Consider the following 17,466-nt stretch of genomic DNA (forward strand, 5'->3'; position numbering starts at 1 on the left):
GTCTGATCTCAGCACACCCTGGCCTGTGGGAGGAAGACACACCTCTGTAATCTCCCGTACTGTATTTAGAGCCTTCCCTCAGTTATAATGAGTCCCGAGTATTTTGAGGACATAGCTACTCCCCCGAATCACTTACCCATCAGCAAGTGTCTTTTGATCCTTACTATCCGTCCCGCTGTGTTTCCAAAATTGGATTGGAGATTGATCTCGAGGAAGAATCATGGTCTCCACAGAGTGAGTCAGAAACTGCAATCCGGAGTTCCTCAGCGTCTGCTGGCACATGCTGGGGGCAGGACAAGGCTCCTAACCATTCTCCCAGAGTCCAGGCCCTAGACTGCAGCATCTTCAGGATGCAGGAGGTTGGAGGGAGTGTGGCTGGGAGCTTAGAGGCCACCCGGCACAGCAGTGAACCTGGCATGCATCATTGGGTCCCAGGATGGACCCTACCCAGCCCCATCCTGTTTTCTTCTCCAGGAATGAGTCCAGAGCAAAGTCAATGCCCTTTGGGATCCAGGTCTCTCACACACTCAGGACAGAGGGCCTGCTGCCCCTGAGACATCATGAAGGCAGATCTGCCTTAGCCGGAACCCTTGCAATCCCTCTCCACCAAGGTCCACTGCCTCAGGCCTCAGCCGGATCTCTGGCTGCTGCTCCTCTCTAGCCTGATGCTGCTGACGTTAGTCAGATACCCGCCCTGGGCCCAGAGCCCAGTGCTCAAGCCTGATTAGTGCAGTGCTTCACTGTGTTGGTTGCTCTGGCCCATATCTCCCCTCCCCACTCCCCCCTTCCATTCCCCACTTCCCACTGGGCCAAATCAGCTGAAGCCCTGGGTCCAGTCACCTGCCCTCCTCCCAGTGAGGGTGGGGTCCACTTCAAGGGATGATTGTGGGAAGAAGGAGGTCAGCTGTATCCCACCTAGGCCTGGGTAGTGGGTCTCCCCAGCATGGGGGTGGAGACAACAGGCTCAGCTATATCAATAGAAACAGAGATGAATGTTAGGGTTCTCCTGGACCTTTAGTAGGTGTCATGTTGTGGAATATTAGTTTAAGATGTGTTACATTTGTTTAAGCTGTGAAACATTTGTTTAACAATGCAAAGATGTGTTGCATTCTTCTTCGATGTTGCATTTGTTTAACTCTGTGGAGCTATGTTACTGTGCCTGTCTAAAACACCTGATGGTTTAATAAAGAGCTGAATGGCCAATAGTGAGGCAGCAGAAAGCTAGGCAGGGCTGCCAGGCAGAAAGAATAAATAAGAGGAGAAATCCAGGCTTGAGAGAGAAGAGGGAGGAACAAGAAAAGGAGAAGGAGAGGAGGAAGCCAGGGGCCAGCCACTCAGCCATACAGCCAGCCACAGAGTAAAGAGGAAAGAAAGATATAAAAATAAAGGTAAAAAGCCTAGAGGCAAAACATAGTTAAAGAGAAATGGGATAATTTAAGTTAAAAAAGATGGTTAGAAACAAGCCAAGCTAAGGCCGGGCATTTATAAGTAAGAATAAGTCTCTATGTATTTATTTGGGAGCTGGATGGAGGGCCCCAAAGAGTTAAAGAAATAAAAATAAAAACCAGCTACAGCGTTCCCTTCTCTTTCTTAGCACTCCTTAGGAACACCCCGCTCTCTCCTTTCATTGATCACTTGAACAGGAAGAATCCTTAAACTTATAGACTCTTTCCTAATTCACAGGAAACTGGGCCTTGAGGGACCAGTCAGCCATCTTCACACCAGACAAGTAACCTAGTGCATATCACTTCTTCAGCGTCCAGTCTTTGTCTAGGCTTCCTCTCTCTAGTCTTCCTCCAGGAAATCCAGATACCCTCTCTGACCCTCTCGAGGCAGAGGCCAGCGGTGGGCCACAAGAGCACTGTCGGTGGCAGGCATGGAGACTGCCATGTACAGGATGGGAAAGTTGAGAGGCTAACAGCCTTTCTTCCCAAGCTATGGCGGGAGCTTGACCTGATATAACATCTGTCCAAGCTACACAGTGATATGAGGTTGATGGAAAAGAAGATCCTCCTACCAGGATAAGACAAAATAAATGTGTGTGGAAACCTGGAATGTTCTGGAAATTTCCCCATCTCCTCCTAAGGCCTGTTGTTGTATGACTGACTGTCCCTGGGGAGATGGAGACAAATATCTGTTCACTCCAGGTAGGGCACAGCCAACAAATCAAAGAAATGATGCCCCCAAGTCTTATGCGGTGAACTGGAGCATGGGTGACTCAAAGGTGCTCACCCCAGCATGGGTGACGGCTCACAGGAGTTCCCTGTCCAACCTGTAGGCAGTTCCACTGAAGAGTCTCCTCTCCTCAGCACCGTTCATAGTTTATGTAACTGCAGATAGGGGCCTCACGGGTATGGTCACTTTTTTCTGAGTTCTTTTTTTTGTTGTTGTTGTTGTTTTTTTTGTTTTTCGAGACAAGATTTCTCTGTATAACAGTCCTGGCTGTCCTAAAACTCACTTTGTAGCTTTGTAGACCAGGCTGGCCTCGAACTCACTGAGATCCACCTGCCTCCCGAGTGCTGGGATTAAAAAGGCTTTTTTCTGAGTTCTTACAACTTTCTTGTGAGTTTCATGAGCCCTTCCTCTTAGCCTTTCAGTCTGGCAGAGATAGCTACATGGGACCTGCTGTCCCTACCTTCTCCTCCCTGGACTGGACACAAGTTTCCAAAGAGCTCTCCATCCTTCCCCAGATCCCCAAACTCCCTCAGGATGCTCCCCCCACCCCTACCCCATCAGCAACCATGAGATTTCATTTCTCTCCCTCCAGGGAGCCACTGACATGGACGGCTATTACATTCAAAGCCTGTTTACTCGGGCATAAAGTTATCCAAGGAATGATGGACAGGTGGTGGGGTAAGAAGTCTGACCCAGGATCCCAGCAGCAGCCTCTACAGCTGTGTGACCTCCATGCAAACCACTCTTCTCACTCTGAGAGTCCTGTCTGGAGAGGGGGCCTAATCCAGCCTCCCAGGAAAGCAGAATGGTGGGCGATTCTTCTGTTTCCAGGCGGTCCAGTTTATGGACCTGACTGATCGTTACCTCTCACTCCTTTCTTGGAGCTAAGGGCTTTGGCACCCGTCAGCCAAAAAAGAGAGGGCACAAGGAGGCTTAGAGGAAGTGGCAGGATACAGGAGTCCCGGCTGATCACATCATCGTCTTCCTCCCCAGGCACCAGACCTCAGTCTCCCTACTGGGGCCTCAACTCTGGGTGAGGATGCTTAGAGGCTGATGAGGAAGACGAAGAGTGAGGAAAGTGTGGGAGCTGCGGTCCCCACACCTCCCCTTCCCGGGCTGCTTCTCCTCTGATGGTAGCAGCCACCACCCCAGGGTTTTAATTACTCACGTGCTTTACAGCTGATTGTAGGGGAAATGTAGCCGCAGGCATACATAGGTGGGCATGCAATTCACTCTCCCGTGTTCGTGCATACATGCACATGTACTACACTCTCCCATGTTCGTGCATACATGCACATGTACTACACTCACCCGTGTTCGTGCATACATGCACATGTACTACACTCTCCCGTGTTCGTGCATACATGCACATGTACACCTTTGCATTCCCTCTGTCTCTCACACACACATGCATGCCACTTTGGACATAACATTGCATGTTAGTATTTCTCCTGGAATTTGTGGATTCTGAGGCTGCTCTTACTTGGCTCAAGGGGGTTTATGAGATGGCTCAGAGCGTAAAGGTTCTTGCCACCAAGCGTGACGACCTGAGTTCAATCCCCAGATCCCACATGATGGAAGGAGAGACTGACTCCCAAGAGGTGTCCTCTGATCTCCACATGCATGTTGTGCCCCCTATGTATACACACAGACAATTAATTAGTTAATTAATTAATTAAACACCTGGCTCATACCCCTTCTTCCTGTCTTCCCTCCCAATTGGATGAGTATTTTTTCTTTGAATAAATTAGGAAGAAAAGCTCTCATTTCAAAGCCTCTTCCCAAACTCCGAGATGTCTAAGCTATGGAAATAATATGAAGAACAGAAGGTGACCTTTACTTTTTAATCTATAGTCCTTGATGACTTCTGCCTTTTGTTTTCTCAGGGAAATAAGACTTTCTTCTTGGTTATTAAAAATCATACATGTTTATTTAGAAGTGTTCAGACAATGCAGAAGGCCTAGGGCTGACTCAGGGTCTCTGAATTTTCACCATTGTGAGAACCAGTGTTCACATGCCAGGGAAGAGTCTTAGGACTTGGACACACACACACACACACACACACACACACACACACACACACACACACACACCCCGCAGCACCACAGATATTTTTGTATAAAAATGAGATGGTAGCTGGGGAGATGGCCGAGTTAAGCGCCTTTCTGCAACCCCGAGGACGTGAGTTCGCTTCCCAGGACACAGGTGAGAACCAGCCTCGTGTGCTGACATGAGTTTGTGACCCTCTCACGGGGGAGGCAGAGACAGGAGGACTTCTTAAGCTCTCTGGCCATCCCACCTAGCCTTCTGGGCAGGCTCCTATCTTCAAAACCAAACCAAACCAGTGGACAGCACTTGAGGAATGACACCTGAGGCCGTCCTCTGGCCTCACACACCCACCCACCCACCCGTGTAGAAACACACACATGTGCACCTGCATACACATGAGCACATTTACACACACGAATGAAGTGGTAATCAGCATGCTGTTTTCCAATTGGCCAGTCTCCCTCGTTCATATTTTGCAGATGCTTCTGACCAGAGAACACCCACTGTACAAATGCTGAGCTCTCAGCACCCTGCCCCCCCCCCCTATTCACGTTCAACTCTTTTCTCCCCATCTCTCAGGTGAGAGTGAGTGTAGCTGGATGGCCGTGGGGGATAAGATCTGAGGGCAGAGCCCTGCTCAGTGCAGCTGGCGCAACTGGGGGGAGGCCCCTAAGTGCAGAATCCATGCACCTGAGCTCCGGCTGGCCACAGGGTACCCGAGAGGAGCAGGAGGACCTCACTCCTCACCCCTGCCATCTTTAGAGAAGATCTGAACAGCTGAAGAGTCCGGATGATGATGGATCAGGGCCTTGCATCTGAGGAAGCTGCCAGGTTGACCTCAGGGCAGGAAGCCACACTGGGTGCTGACAGGCTGCGTGCCCGGGAAAGATGGATCTGGAAGCTGGAGGTGTGAGAAGCCGGCTGGAGGGGAGGCCTCTGCCTGGGTTTGGGGTGACTTCAAGGAGAAGTGTGTCGGCTTTTTTCCTTGGATTTATTTTTACTCAGCCTCTTTCTAAAAAAGGTGTGAGTGGAGCTTTCAACAAAGGACGTATGCAAAAAGGTCAGGATGCTAGAAAAAGAAAAGCAGGAGCGGGACAGTTCCATCAACGGCAGAGGCTGGAGCCCAAGCCCCGCGGGAAGGACTGGCTTCCCCGGCGCCTGGGGATGAGCTGGCTAGCAAGATATGGCAGTCCCCAGGAGGGAACACAGAGCAGGCCATCAGGCACAGGAGGAACTCCATACTGAAAGCCCAACTTCTGGATGTCTCTCCTCCTGATTTTTATGATCTTTGGTGACCACCTCACCTTTCTGAACCTGGCTGTCCTTATCTGCAGTACAGAATTAAAACAGTCAGCTGTGTGGCCTGCTCCTCAGAACTAGAGCATCCCCTCCAGGAGGGATGGGGAGGCCCATGAGGTTCAGGAGGAAAGGGAGGGAGCATGTCTGGGAAAACCGAAACTTTTAAGATTCTCAATGGCTCTCGCCAGCTTTAGAGAAACAGCACACAGTCTCTGGGGAGACTCGAGCCAGCTGCTGCAGAGGGGAGATTTTCTTGGATGGTGGAACTGCCTGTACACTGTGCTGGAAACTCCCAGGTTGAAACTTTCTGGAGTCATCAGCAGTTTGGGGGAGAGCTTTTTGGTGGTGCAGCTGCTTCTGAGTCATGCCTGCTCCTCCAAGTAACCTCTCGCCCACACTCCTGTTAGTAGCCCCCCAAAACAAACAAAAACCTCATTGCCTCTCCAAATTGGGTCTTAGTCCAATGGCTTCTTTGGTCTGTCGAGGGCTCCCTTTCGGAGGTCAGTAGACATGCATGTGGCCCCTCCGCAGAGTCTCTCACTCATCAGTTAACAAGAGCAAACAGAAGACTATGCTTCTGCATGTGACCTCACCTACCTGGATCCTGGTATCGAGACCGAGGGCCCTTGGCCAAGGTCAACCGGAGGACTTTCATGGTGCACACACCACACAACAGTGACCCTAGAATGGATGGCCACTTTAGGAAGGGTGGAAAAGAAAGGACTCATGGGAGCCCCCTGCCCCCTGCCTCTTGACGTGGGTCTACCCACAAGCTCTCTAAAAATGGCAGCCCACATGTTAGCCAGTTGTACACCTGTGACCCCTTCCTTCAGCCCAATTGATTAGCTCAGAGGTGGCAGCGGGCAGCTAGTCAACAGGCTGCTCAACTGTGTGTGTGTGTGTGTGTGTGTGTGTGTGTGTGTCTGGATGTACAACAGCAGTCAGGCCAGCAGCCACTTCTCTTGAGAGGCTGAGTCAGTGGATGCTGGCAGCTGCCACAGGAAGCTCCTGTGGGAGAAATGGAGCTGAGGTCCTGGTACCCGCTTGGCTAACGTTCTGAGGGAGCTGACATGAGTCAGGAGAGGAACTGTGTGGGTGGGAGGGATACGCTCCACTGGGGGTGTGGTGGGGTGCAGATGACGAAACATTCCGGCCAGGTTAACTCTTGCACTGGTAACAAGTGAACTAGCCCCTGCCTCATGTCCCATGATGAGCTGGTCAGAAATGGTTATAAGGCCAGGCCCAGCTGGGATGGTCGGGGGTGGGGTGGGGGAACGGGACTCCCTGCCTCCTGGTAGTCTCAGTAGAGTCGGGTGCATGGTGGCCCTGGGACAGGACAGCTTGGAAAGTCGCATTCAGGTGAACAAAAAGATCGCTAAGACAAGTGCAGACTGGAGGAGAAGGGAGTCAGGCTCCGCCTCTCCACTGAAAATGTAAGGAGGGATTTCCGGCCATCTTTACCTCACAGCAGGAGCTAGAAGTTTCTATAGTTGATGGATTCAGCTCTTAGTTCTACCTTGAACCCAGAACCCCATGTAGCACAGGACACCATCTCTGTCACAACTCAACTCATGTTGGTATTTTGGAGTCTGTCCCCCCCTCCCCCTCTGTGTATCTAGAGAGTTTAAATCTTCTAGTTCCTTGTGAGCCAGACTACCCAAGCTATAAGTCTCTAGCCAGGTGTGTCCATAAGAAGGTGTCTAGGCAGAGAGTCCTCAGCCTGTTGCCTTGTGAAGCCTCAGTTTCCCCATGTGAAACATGGGCCTGGTGACTCTAACCACCTCAGTCATTACAACCAAGTAACAAACAGAATCTTCCTGCCGCTTGCTCCGTCTCACTACAGTCCCCATCGTGACACCCATCCAGATGTGGCCGTTGATCCTCGAGCACCCCCAGCAGTATGGGTTTCCCTCGCCACTGGCTGCCCCGTGACCTCAGCAAGCCCACTTCTCCTGAGGAGAGCTGAGGAAGAAGCAGAAGTGACTGTGACAGACCTCACAGCTCTGAAGTCCTAGCAATCTGAGGCACCTGGACAATAGGAAAGACAGGCATGTAATGATTTGGGGTAAGTGCCCCCAAATATCACAGCGCTATATCCAAGTGTTAAAAAATTATTTTTAATGATGCGCATGTGTGTCTATGTGTGAGTATGTGCACATGTGAGTGCAGGTGCCTGCAGAATCCAGAAGAGGGCACCAGATCCCTTGGAGCTAGAGTTCCCGGTGGTTATCAGCCATCCCATGCTTGGGAATTGAACCTGGATCCTCAGCAAGAGCAGTGCGAGTTCTTGCACCTAAACCTTCTCTCAGCAGCCCCCCAACACATGCTATTTTTTTTTTTTAAATTTTATTTTAAGACAGGGTCTCACTAAACTGCTCAGGTTGGCCATGAACTCATTCTGATGTAGGCCAGACTGGCCTCGAACTCAAGATCCCCCTGCTTCAGCTTCCCACATTCTGGGATTGCAAGCCTGCTCCACGCTTAACCAAATGTCTGAAGCCCCGGACCCCCGTTCTCTTTGCCAGCCCCCTGCTTCCACGATCTACTTCCTGACGTCAGTCTTTGCTCCACGTCTACCTCTCCCACCAGACAGGAGACTCCACGCCATCACCACGGTGCTTGTGTCTGTGTGACGAGGGAACAGGAACAAGGACTCACCGTGGGCGCACAGGACACAGGGACCCTCTGTCCAGGTCACGGTGACGGGCAGCAAAGAGAAGCAAGGCTGCCCCTGCCCAGCCCGTCACCTCGCCCTCCCTCCCTGAAGCCCAACACACACAGGCTGGCCCTGAGTTCTAGAACACTGCGTCTTTATTGATTGAAACAACCGTGGCCGCAACTAGAGGTTACATTTTGGGGTTCGTGGGAGAGAGAGAAAGGTGGGCAATGGGGGAACAGAGGCTGGGTGGAGACAGAGAGCAAGGCGAAGGGGTGAGGCAAGGTCGTGAGACCCAAGACGACCCCAAGGCATGTCACCCGTGAGTGGGGGGTCTCCTGTTGTGCTTTTACCTCAGTAGCAGGGTAGGTGGGGCGGACACATGGGTCTGGGCATATGGGGAGGGGTTGGCTTTCCTCCCATCGATGAGGCCCCAGGGGTGGAACAGTCCCCTCTTTCCTGTCCTTTATAGGCTGGGGATAAGGACTTGGTGAGCAGGCTGCTCTTGGGCAGGAGGTGGTGGTGCCTGGGGGTGCCCTGGGGCAGTCCCCCTCCTGCCCAACTGGGCCAAGATGGGGGAAAATGGGGTGTCTGGATGGAGAGCAAGAAGGTGCTAGGAGGGAGAGCATTTCTGACAGGGCCCCTGGGCAATGAAGGCTGGCCACACATGGAAGGGAGAGGGATGGGGATAGGCAGGTGCCTTCTCTCTGAACCTCAGCTTTCTCACCTGTACAATGGGCACACCGGGTTAGATGCCTCTAAGGTCCCTTCCAGCGCTAAGGGTCAAGAGGTCTCCAGAAAAGAGTGGTCCTTCTGTCCATACACACCACACACACACACACACACACACACACACACACACACATGTACACACACACACGTACACACACGCACACATGCACACACACAGCACTCACAGAACAGAAGGCAGCCAGAATCTGAGCTCAGTCAATGGCCTGTAGGAACTCTCAAGTACAGGTTCACTCACCACACTCCTAGGACATTCCCTCCCCACCTCAGCCCCGTGGAGCTGTCCATGCAGAGGAAAACCCAAGGACACTTTATGTCCTCTGCAGCCTTCCTGGTCCTGGGGAGGATGTCAGGAGGATGGGGACACCAGCATCTGCTAGCCTTGGTCCCCAGCCCAGCCTCCTGGGCAGACAGCAGCGGCCAGTGGGGAAACAAAGTCCCCTCTGTCTGGAGCCTGGAGGATGGAGCAGCGGCTGCAGCCAGTGTTGACACAGAATGGCAGGCACCGTGCTGTCCACGGGCTTGGAGTGACTGTGGCCTGCGAGAAGAGGCCAGAATAGGACAGGGAGACGGTTTCTCTCTCAAAAAAGATCCTCGTGACACCTGTCCCGTGTGTGACAGGCCCAGCAGCGTCGATGGCGCCCCGAGAAGGGTCAGTTCCGCTCAGCCGCCCGTGGCTATTCGGTCAGGTAAGCGGTTCCCAGGAGCAGTGGCCATGGCATGATGCCCCCAGGGCTGTAGCCAGACTTCCAAGGCTTGAGCCGGCCCCAGCTCCTGACTCTGTGCCATGAGAGGCCGGCGTGTCTAAGACTCATCCTGGCTCTGCTAGCCTGAACAGGTACTTCCACAGAACAGGAGAAAGACAGTGACTGGGAAAGGGGGGGATGATGGGAGGAATGTGCCAGGAGGAGCAGGCTTGGTTTTCGGATGAATGACGCAACCCTGGGAGCTTCCCTGTGGTCTCAGCACAGTCAAGCTGAGACTATGGTTGCTATTTCAGTACCTGGTCCCAAGAATCCCTTTCTCCGCCCCCGCCGCCAGACACTAACCTGCAGGGGCCAGGGGTAAAAGGGCCCCAGAACCCTGAGAGCTGGCTCTGGGATCCCTGTTTTAAGGCCACAATTTTCCTCGGTTCCCTCAACACAGAGGGTGAGGCTGCCACTGAAGAGATACGCTAGATCCCATCAGCCTGGTCTCCCGGGACTGGGGTGTTCACAGGTCACCTGTCCCAACACTGACCCACAAAGATACATACAGGAATGCTGATTCACAGGCATCCATGTGCACAGAGTTCCTACCCTACAGCTATCCTTAGGTTCTCAGCCCTACACACATCTAAGTGCTTCCAGTACACACGCATATTGACGTCACAGCTCCCGCACACCACGGCCTCACACAGACATGCCCACCCCAGCCTTACCCACTTGCACACAAGGGTGGGCTTCTCAGCAGACAGGCTTTGTAATCTCAGGCCACACCTCCTCAGGCATGGCTGCTCTCACCACAGGGAAGATTCTGGAATACGGATGGGACCAATGCATACTGTGTACGTTTCCTGTGTCTGGCTCTGAGATATAAAGTTACCACAACAGAGCAGCCAGGACAATGGGCGGATGTGGGGGAGCAGGCTTGGGGTGGGGTGGGAACCCTAAGGAGGAGGAAGTGGAGCTGGTTCTCCAGCATGGCCCTGGAGTTGAGAGGATGCGAGCTTCCCCTCTTGGGGTGTCCTAAGGGATTTCTCACTGTTTCTAATGCCAGGCTGTATTCCCACACCATTAAATCTCCCCCTCACCCCCGGGCTGAGGCCCAGGCATTAAAAAGACCCCCGGAGGGTCGGTTCTATAGCCAGGGCCAGGGACCGTTGGCTTATGGAATTCATTCCACCTGGTTTCCACCTGGGTCTCCCTTACACCAGCAAGAATGGAGGAGGGGCTCAGAGGGGGAGGGGCTTTCAGTCTAGCTGAGGCAACGGACTCCTCACAGATGGGACAGTCAGGGAGCAGTACCGGCAGATGCCATGGGAGCGTGTCCTGGAGACCAGAGAAACTCACTTCAGACAGAGGCCTCCAAAGGGCCAGGAAGGCAGCCACGCTGGTTGGGTACCAGAAGGTCCTGCTGTAGCCTGGCCTGACTACCCAGCAGCCGATGATGATGATGATGATGATGACGATGATGATGATGATGACGATGACGACATAGGCCAGGTGGAGTTGGGGGCTGGGCAGCAAGGATCCTGATCCTCAATGTGCCTCCTGGTGCTATGGTGCTGCTGGGGTCCCAGCCTCTTCTCTGAGGCTGCCCCCCCAAAATGCACAGGGAAGAGCCCTGTACCGCACCCCCGGCCAAGGGGCTAGCCTTCAATAGGGTCATCTCCAAGTTCTTTGTCATCCACAGGAGAGGAAAGACTTAGGCTGCGGCAGGCAGTCTGAGACTGTAACTAAGGCCAGCACCCCACAAACATACCACGTCACTAAGGTGAAAATGCATGCTGACACTCATCCACGGGGGACTGGGCTTATTATGTTCAACCTCATACTCCTGCACACTCCCGTCCAGGGATGTGCACAGTGGTACACGGACACAGATGGGCACACACACGCTTACACACTCAGAGACACACAGACACACTTGCACACAGATACACAGACACACCACATGCGTGTGTATAGACTCACTCAAGAAGGGGCTAGGATTCTGCTCTCCCGTGGAAGCTGGGCAGGGGGTCAAGAGGAACAGAGAGGGAAGTTCTAGATCCTATCCCATCAATTTCAAGCTCCAAGGACAAAGCTCTTCCCAGCTCCCAGGGAACAAGGAGGCGCAGCCATCTCCATCCATCACCCCAGAGCTCCAGAGCTGGCTAGACAGTGTCCTGTCCTCCATGGTCCCCTCCCTCCAGAACTCCCTGTCAGACTAACTACCTAAGAAACAGGGGGTCCACTCCACTCATGAGCTCACGGTTCTCTGTGGGAACGTGGAATCACAGAGGCAGGAAGGGGAAGACTCTGTGCTCCTCTCAAGGCCAAGCCCCACCAGGGAGCATGGCATGGACACGCCTCACACCACCAGTTTCTCCAGAAGCCCCAAACTGGGACTCTCTGGAGTGGGGCAGGATGGGAAGCACAGTCCACACACTGCACATACCTTAAGCCCTGGGCTGGGTCCCTTCCAAGTGGGTGCAGTGGGAGGGGGGGAACATGACATCTCAGGGACAGGTGGGTCTGAGTTGACTGGTACCTCAACCATCCAGCCTGTCTCCACACTCTGGGGACAGTTGCCTGCCTGCAGCAGGTGCCCCTCCCTTCTCAGTCAGAGAGGTCCCGCCTGGCCTGCCTCTGACCCCTGTGACCTCCATCCGAGCAGCGCAAGTCTGATGTGTGTGCCCACATCCGGCTCCCTTCTGGCAAGCCTCTGCCTGGGCTGGAGTTGGGCCTTGAGTCAGTCAGGGGACAGGGCAAGGTCAAGTGCAGCCAAGATGAGGCCGGCGTCGTACCGAGGTCCTCGGAGGTGTCGGACGCCGTCCAGCTAAGTCCCTTGTCTCCAGAGTAAAGAAGGTGCTGGCAGGTCGGATAGAAACTTGTGCTTTAATAGATCTGTGTGTGTGTGTGAATGTGTGTGTGTGTGTGAGTGTGTGCGTGTGTTGAACAACCATCAGAGCCTGGCCTGGCCTCTGTCCGTGTTCTCCGCTCATCCTCGCAGCCAATGAAGGCCCCCCTCCCTGGCGGGCCGGCCCCGCCCCTGGGCACCCCGGCTGGCAGGGGTCAGTCTTTGGTACGATGTGGACACTTTGGTGTGCCGGGGGCGGGGTGGGGTGGGGGGGCCCACACAGCTCTCATCATCTCTGCAATGCCAAGAGGAAGATGGCCGTAGATCCCCAAAGCTGCAGGCCGGACAGGCTGGGGGCTCCGCTGCCTGGCATGACCACCACTGCGACACAAGACAGAGAGGAAACAGGCCAGGGCTCTGGTTAGCTCCAGCAGGGGCAGGGAGGGGACAGAGAGAGAGAGGCCGAGAGAGGCCCCGCGACTTCGCGGCTTCCCTTCAGGGGATGAAGGCAGCCCGAAGGCAGGAGTTCACACAGTTAGCTCACACAGACACACTCATGAGGGTTAACTGGGTGTGCTGCTGTTCATGCTCACTAAGACAGAGCAAAGGACTTGGCCTCAGTTTCTTCACCTACAAAATGGGTCTAATCGTATTTGATATCCCGGGGAGCTGCCAGGAGCATCAAGGGAAGCCTGCTCTGCAGATTTCTGCCCCTGTGCCTGGCACACAGTCGTTGCTCAGACAACTGGAGCCACAGCACATACTATGGACAAGTCAGTCCTCCATTTTCCCCACAGCCTGACTCAGGGTAGTGCCCAAGTGGGCACTTATGAGCAGTTCTCGTCACCCAGGCATCCTAAACCCCTCCCTAGCAGCCCCCCACACCCACCATCCCCCAACCCACTTCAAGTCACATACCTTTGTTGGGATCCATCTGCCTCCGGGGACATTCTCCCTTCTTCAGTGTGACATCATCTATGGCGATATCCCCCAGGTAGCCTGAGCCTCGAACCCCCTCAAAAATAATCTGGGGTGGGGCCAGAGAGCAGGGGGACGGGTTGGGGAAGTTGGGCCTGGCACCAGAGCCTCCCCACCCCTTCACCTCAGGCTGCCTGGAAGCCCCCCCACCCCCTGCCTTCATCCCCCACCCCACCCCCGCCGGAACCTGCACAGGACCTCCCTAAGTGCTTCCGGCCAGGGCAGCCACCTGCCTTAGGAACAGCCTTCACCGAGTAACTGACCTGGAAGGGTCCACTGGGGTTGATGGGCACATGGGCCTGCTGCCACACGTTGCCCTTATTGCCGCTGAGGGACCAGGCATGTGTATCTAGCGCGCCTTTGTTCCTGGACCGCACCAGAAGGTTGAGGGAGCCTGTGGCAGGAGAAGGAGAGCGTGGTGAGGCTGGCAATGTCATCCTGGCCTTCCTGTCTCCCTTAAGCTGCCCCCTCCCCCCCGTCAGCCCTGCCCACAGCACGACCCTGCTTAATGGGGCCTGTTCCTGTCCCCAGACCAGCTTGCAGAGTTCCTTCCTTTTTTTTCTTTCTTTTCCATGTAATCAATGAATCAGGCCGGGTGCATGATGGGGACACACACACACACAAACACACCCACACACCCACACACAAACACACCCACACCCACACACACAAACACACACATACACACAAACACACACACAAACATACACACACACAAGCACACACACACTCACACACACACAAGCACTCACACACACAAGCACACACACACACACACACCGCCATCCCCAGCTAGGAGAGAGACCATCCCAGAACAGGTACATCCCTCACCTCAGTTCAGACAGGATTCTCAGAGCACAAGTGCACACCCACACGGTACGTAGTTACTGGGGAGCAGAAAGGAACTTACCTTTTTAATTTATTTATTTGTAAGGTTTTGTTTGTTTGTTTGTTTTTGTTTTCTTTTGTTTTGTTTTTTGAGCTGAGGACCGAACCCCAGGGCCTGATGCTTGCTAGGCAAGCACTCTACCACTGAGCTAAATCCCTAACCCCTATTTGTAAGGTTTATAAAATTATATATAGAGAGATTTGTTTTATTTTTATGTGTGTGCGTGCGTGTGTAGGCCAGAGGTCAGCATTGGGCATCTTCCTAGCATCTTTTTGGACACTGACCCTGGAGCTCACCGACTGACAGCTGGCTTGCTGAGCAAAGCCCCTGGGATTTGCCTGTCTTGGTGCCCACCTCCCCCTCCCCATCGGGTTACAGATGCGCACTGCCACTCAGATTTTTCATGGGTGCTGGGGATCCGAACTCAGGCCCTCATGCTCGAGCAGCAAACACTTTCCCTGCTGAGCCATCTCCCCAGCTCCTTATTTGGATGTCTTACTACGCATTGGGCAAAGCTGGCCTTCCGAGTCATGCTCTCTCTAATTCTGATGCTAGGACGAAGCTGAAAAACAACCCTGAAACATAGGATGAGTTTATTTAAAAACATAAATCTGGGGGCTACATGGCTAGGGTGAACACAATTGGCGTAAGATTCAGAGGGCGGTAGCCTACGGGCGCCGCCTCGGGGATCTGGACCCCAGGAGTGCTGAGGGGCACTCGGAGAACAGCGGGTCGCAGCTTACTGAAAGTCACACCGACGCTATAAGTGTCCCCTGGATGTTTCTTTCAGCCCTTCTCCACCACTCCCATGGCACAAGAGACCTGGCTCTGGAGGAAAGGGAAATCCATCTTCAGAGGCGCCTGGTGGCTGGCATTTCCATGGAGTTGCCCACAGACAGAGCTGCACCATCTGGGACTCCAGATAGACAGACACCTCCCTCCCCCCACTGCGGGGAGAGTCACCAAATGTTACCTGCCTTGGATGAAAGGAGTTGGCTGAGACCAAGGAGAGCCGACGAGACACAAAGTTTAGGGACAGCTGGTGCCCAAAGCTGCCAGGCACAGTGCGTGTGTGTCGGGGGGGGGGGGGCGCATAGCAGAGCCAGGCCTGGGGGACATGCTAAAGGCTCAGGGCTGGCAGGGCCTCATCAGGCAGGCATGGACCCCTAAGAGGGCGGCTACTTGTCCCAGCAGAACAGGAAATGGCCACCCTGGCTTCAGCAGGGCTCAGATCTAATATTTTTTAGGGTCCTTATAAGCACTCAACTACAAAACAATTTCATTTAGCTTGGGCTACATGGAACCCTGTCTCAAAAACAATCTTTTAAAAAGATTTATTCATTTGTAAGTTATGTGTATGAGTGTTGGCCTGCATGTGTGTATGTGCACCGCACGTGTGTCTGATGCCAACAGAGGTCAGAAGAGGGCATCAGATGCCCCCAAACAGGAGTTACAGACCATTTTGAGCCATCATGTGGGTGTCAGGAATTGAACCCAGGCCCTCTTCAAGAACATCAAGCATTTTTTTTTTAACTGCTACGCCATCTCTTTAGTGGAATCAGTGAGCTCCAGGTTCAGTGAGAGACCCTTTCTCAAAAATTAAGGTTGGCTGGATGTGGTGGCAAAGGCCTTTAATTCCAACACACAGAAGGCAAAGGAAGGTAGATCTCCGGGAGTTTGAGGCCAGCCTGGTCTACACAGTGAGCTCCAGGCCAGCCAGGGCTACCTAAAAAGACTCTGCTTCAAAACAAAACAAAACAAAAAGCAAATAAGATGGAACTTGACAGAGGATCGATGTCTGAGGTTGATCTCCGAACTCCACAGGCAGGTGCACACACACAGACCCGCGCACACGCAACCCCCGCACACACGCAACCCCGTGCCCCACAGTCACACACATGCAAAGCACAAACCGCTTCGAGCAACGGGAAGGGCAGCTGTGTCAGGCTCGCCCCAGGAGACCTGAGCAAAGGAAGGAGTGCCATTCCAGACCAGAGACCACTCTGAGCAAAGCCCTCAGAGGCAGGGATGTGCCTGGAGTAGTCAAGCAAGGGATGGGGTGCCAGCGTCAGCAGGCAGGAAACAGGGCCAGAGAGGGGTCAGAGCTGTGTCCAGCACGGGAGACCTGAAGATGGCCACAGGAAGGGTCAGAGGGTCCCGGGCAGAGGAGAAGCATGATCTGGGATGGAGTCTCTCCACAGCTGGATAGTCTGTCTGTGGGCGGGATGCGCTTCACCTCTGGGACAACCCACTCCTGACCCATAGGTCTGACGACGAGAGTCCCCTTAGCTGGCCTCAAAGCTGCCTCTTGATGGCTTTACTGCTAGTGTCTGCTCCACTCCTGGGAAGCCCAGAGCAAGGTCTGTGTGTCTGTCCTCTCAGGCTGTCTGTCTCCCTAATCCCCTAGATTTATTATATCCTCTATGCTCCCCGGACACCTGGACGCCCAGGACCACTCTGACGGTGTGGTGACAGTGACCCACCATCTCCATTTGCCGGGGGGTTGGGGTAGTTCAGCACTAAGAATGGGGAATCTACAAGGAACTGACTGCTCTGAAACTCAGTGCCAACGGGGCACACAGCCAGGGTCCCCGGCTTTCTCACCCCAGGGGAAACGTCTCACAGAGTCCAGACCCAGCCACAGTGCTGGTCTGTGCAGATGGTTGGGGGTGGGGACTCCGTGAGTGCGGAATCTCCTAACCCACGCCCATCCTGGCTCATCCATTCGGCATGACCCTCCTCTCTCAATGTGGACACTTCTCCTGGGTGAAACTTAAAGTCACCCCCTCTGCTGGGCAGGGTGGGGGGGGGGCAGCATACAGGGGCAACAAAGCAGCTTGGGTGGACTGATAAGGAAGAGTTGCCAGGATGACGGATGGTCCAGAGGGAGACGGTGAGTATAAAAACAGAGTATAAAACAGTGCGGGGAGAGGGAGAGAGACGATGTGGGCTGCCTGCTGTGGTGGTGGCAGCGGCGGCGGCGGGACCAGGAAGAGCGGGAGGTATTTACTGCACTCTTATAAACTTTCAGTCCCTGTAAAATGCATTAGCTCTGCTGCAGGTTAAAAAGAAAAAAACAACAAAACACTTTTTTTTTTTTTAAAGACAGGGTCTCACTATATAGTCC

General features: G+C 53.7%; 1 protein-coding gene across 1 annotated transcript in view; it reads right to left on the reverse strand.

Moving 5' to 3' along the window:
• Positions 1-8,322: 8,322 nt before the first annotated feature.
• The window catches only part of Mdga1 (MAM domain containing glycosylphosphatidylinositol anchor 1), a 58,832-nt gene continuing 49,688 nt past the window's right edge, over positions 8,323-17,466 (reverse strand). The window contains exons 15-17 of the mRNA XM_028885041.2: positions 13,714-13,844; positions 13,391-13,499; positions 8,323-12,853 (exon numbers count right to left, since the gene is read on the reverse strand). Coding sequence (XP_028740874.1) covers positions 12,762-12,853; positions 13,391-13,499; positions 13,714-13,844 — 332 coding nt within the window. The 3' untranslated portion in view covers positions 8,323-12,761. The remainder of the gene's footprint in view (positions 12,854-13,390; positions 13,500-13,713; positions 13,845-17,466) is intronic.

Source organism: Peromyscus leucopus, chromosome 16_21 (genome assembly GCF_004664715.2).
Source record: "Peromyscus leucopus breed LL Stock chromosome 16_21, UCI_PerLeu_2.1, whole genome shotgun sequence".
Lineage (NCBI taxonomy): Eukaryota > Metazoa > Chordata > Mammalia > Rodentia > Cricetidae > Peromyscus > Peromyscus leucopus.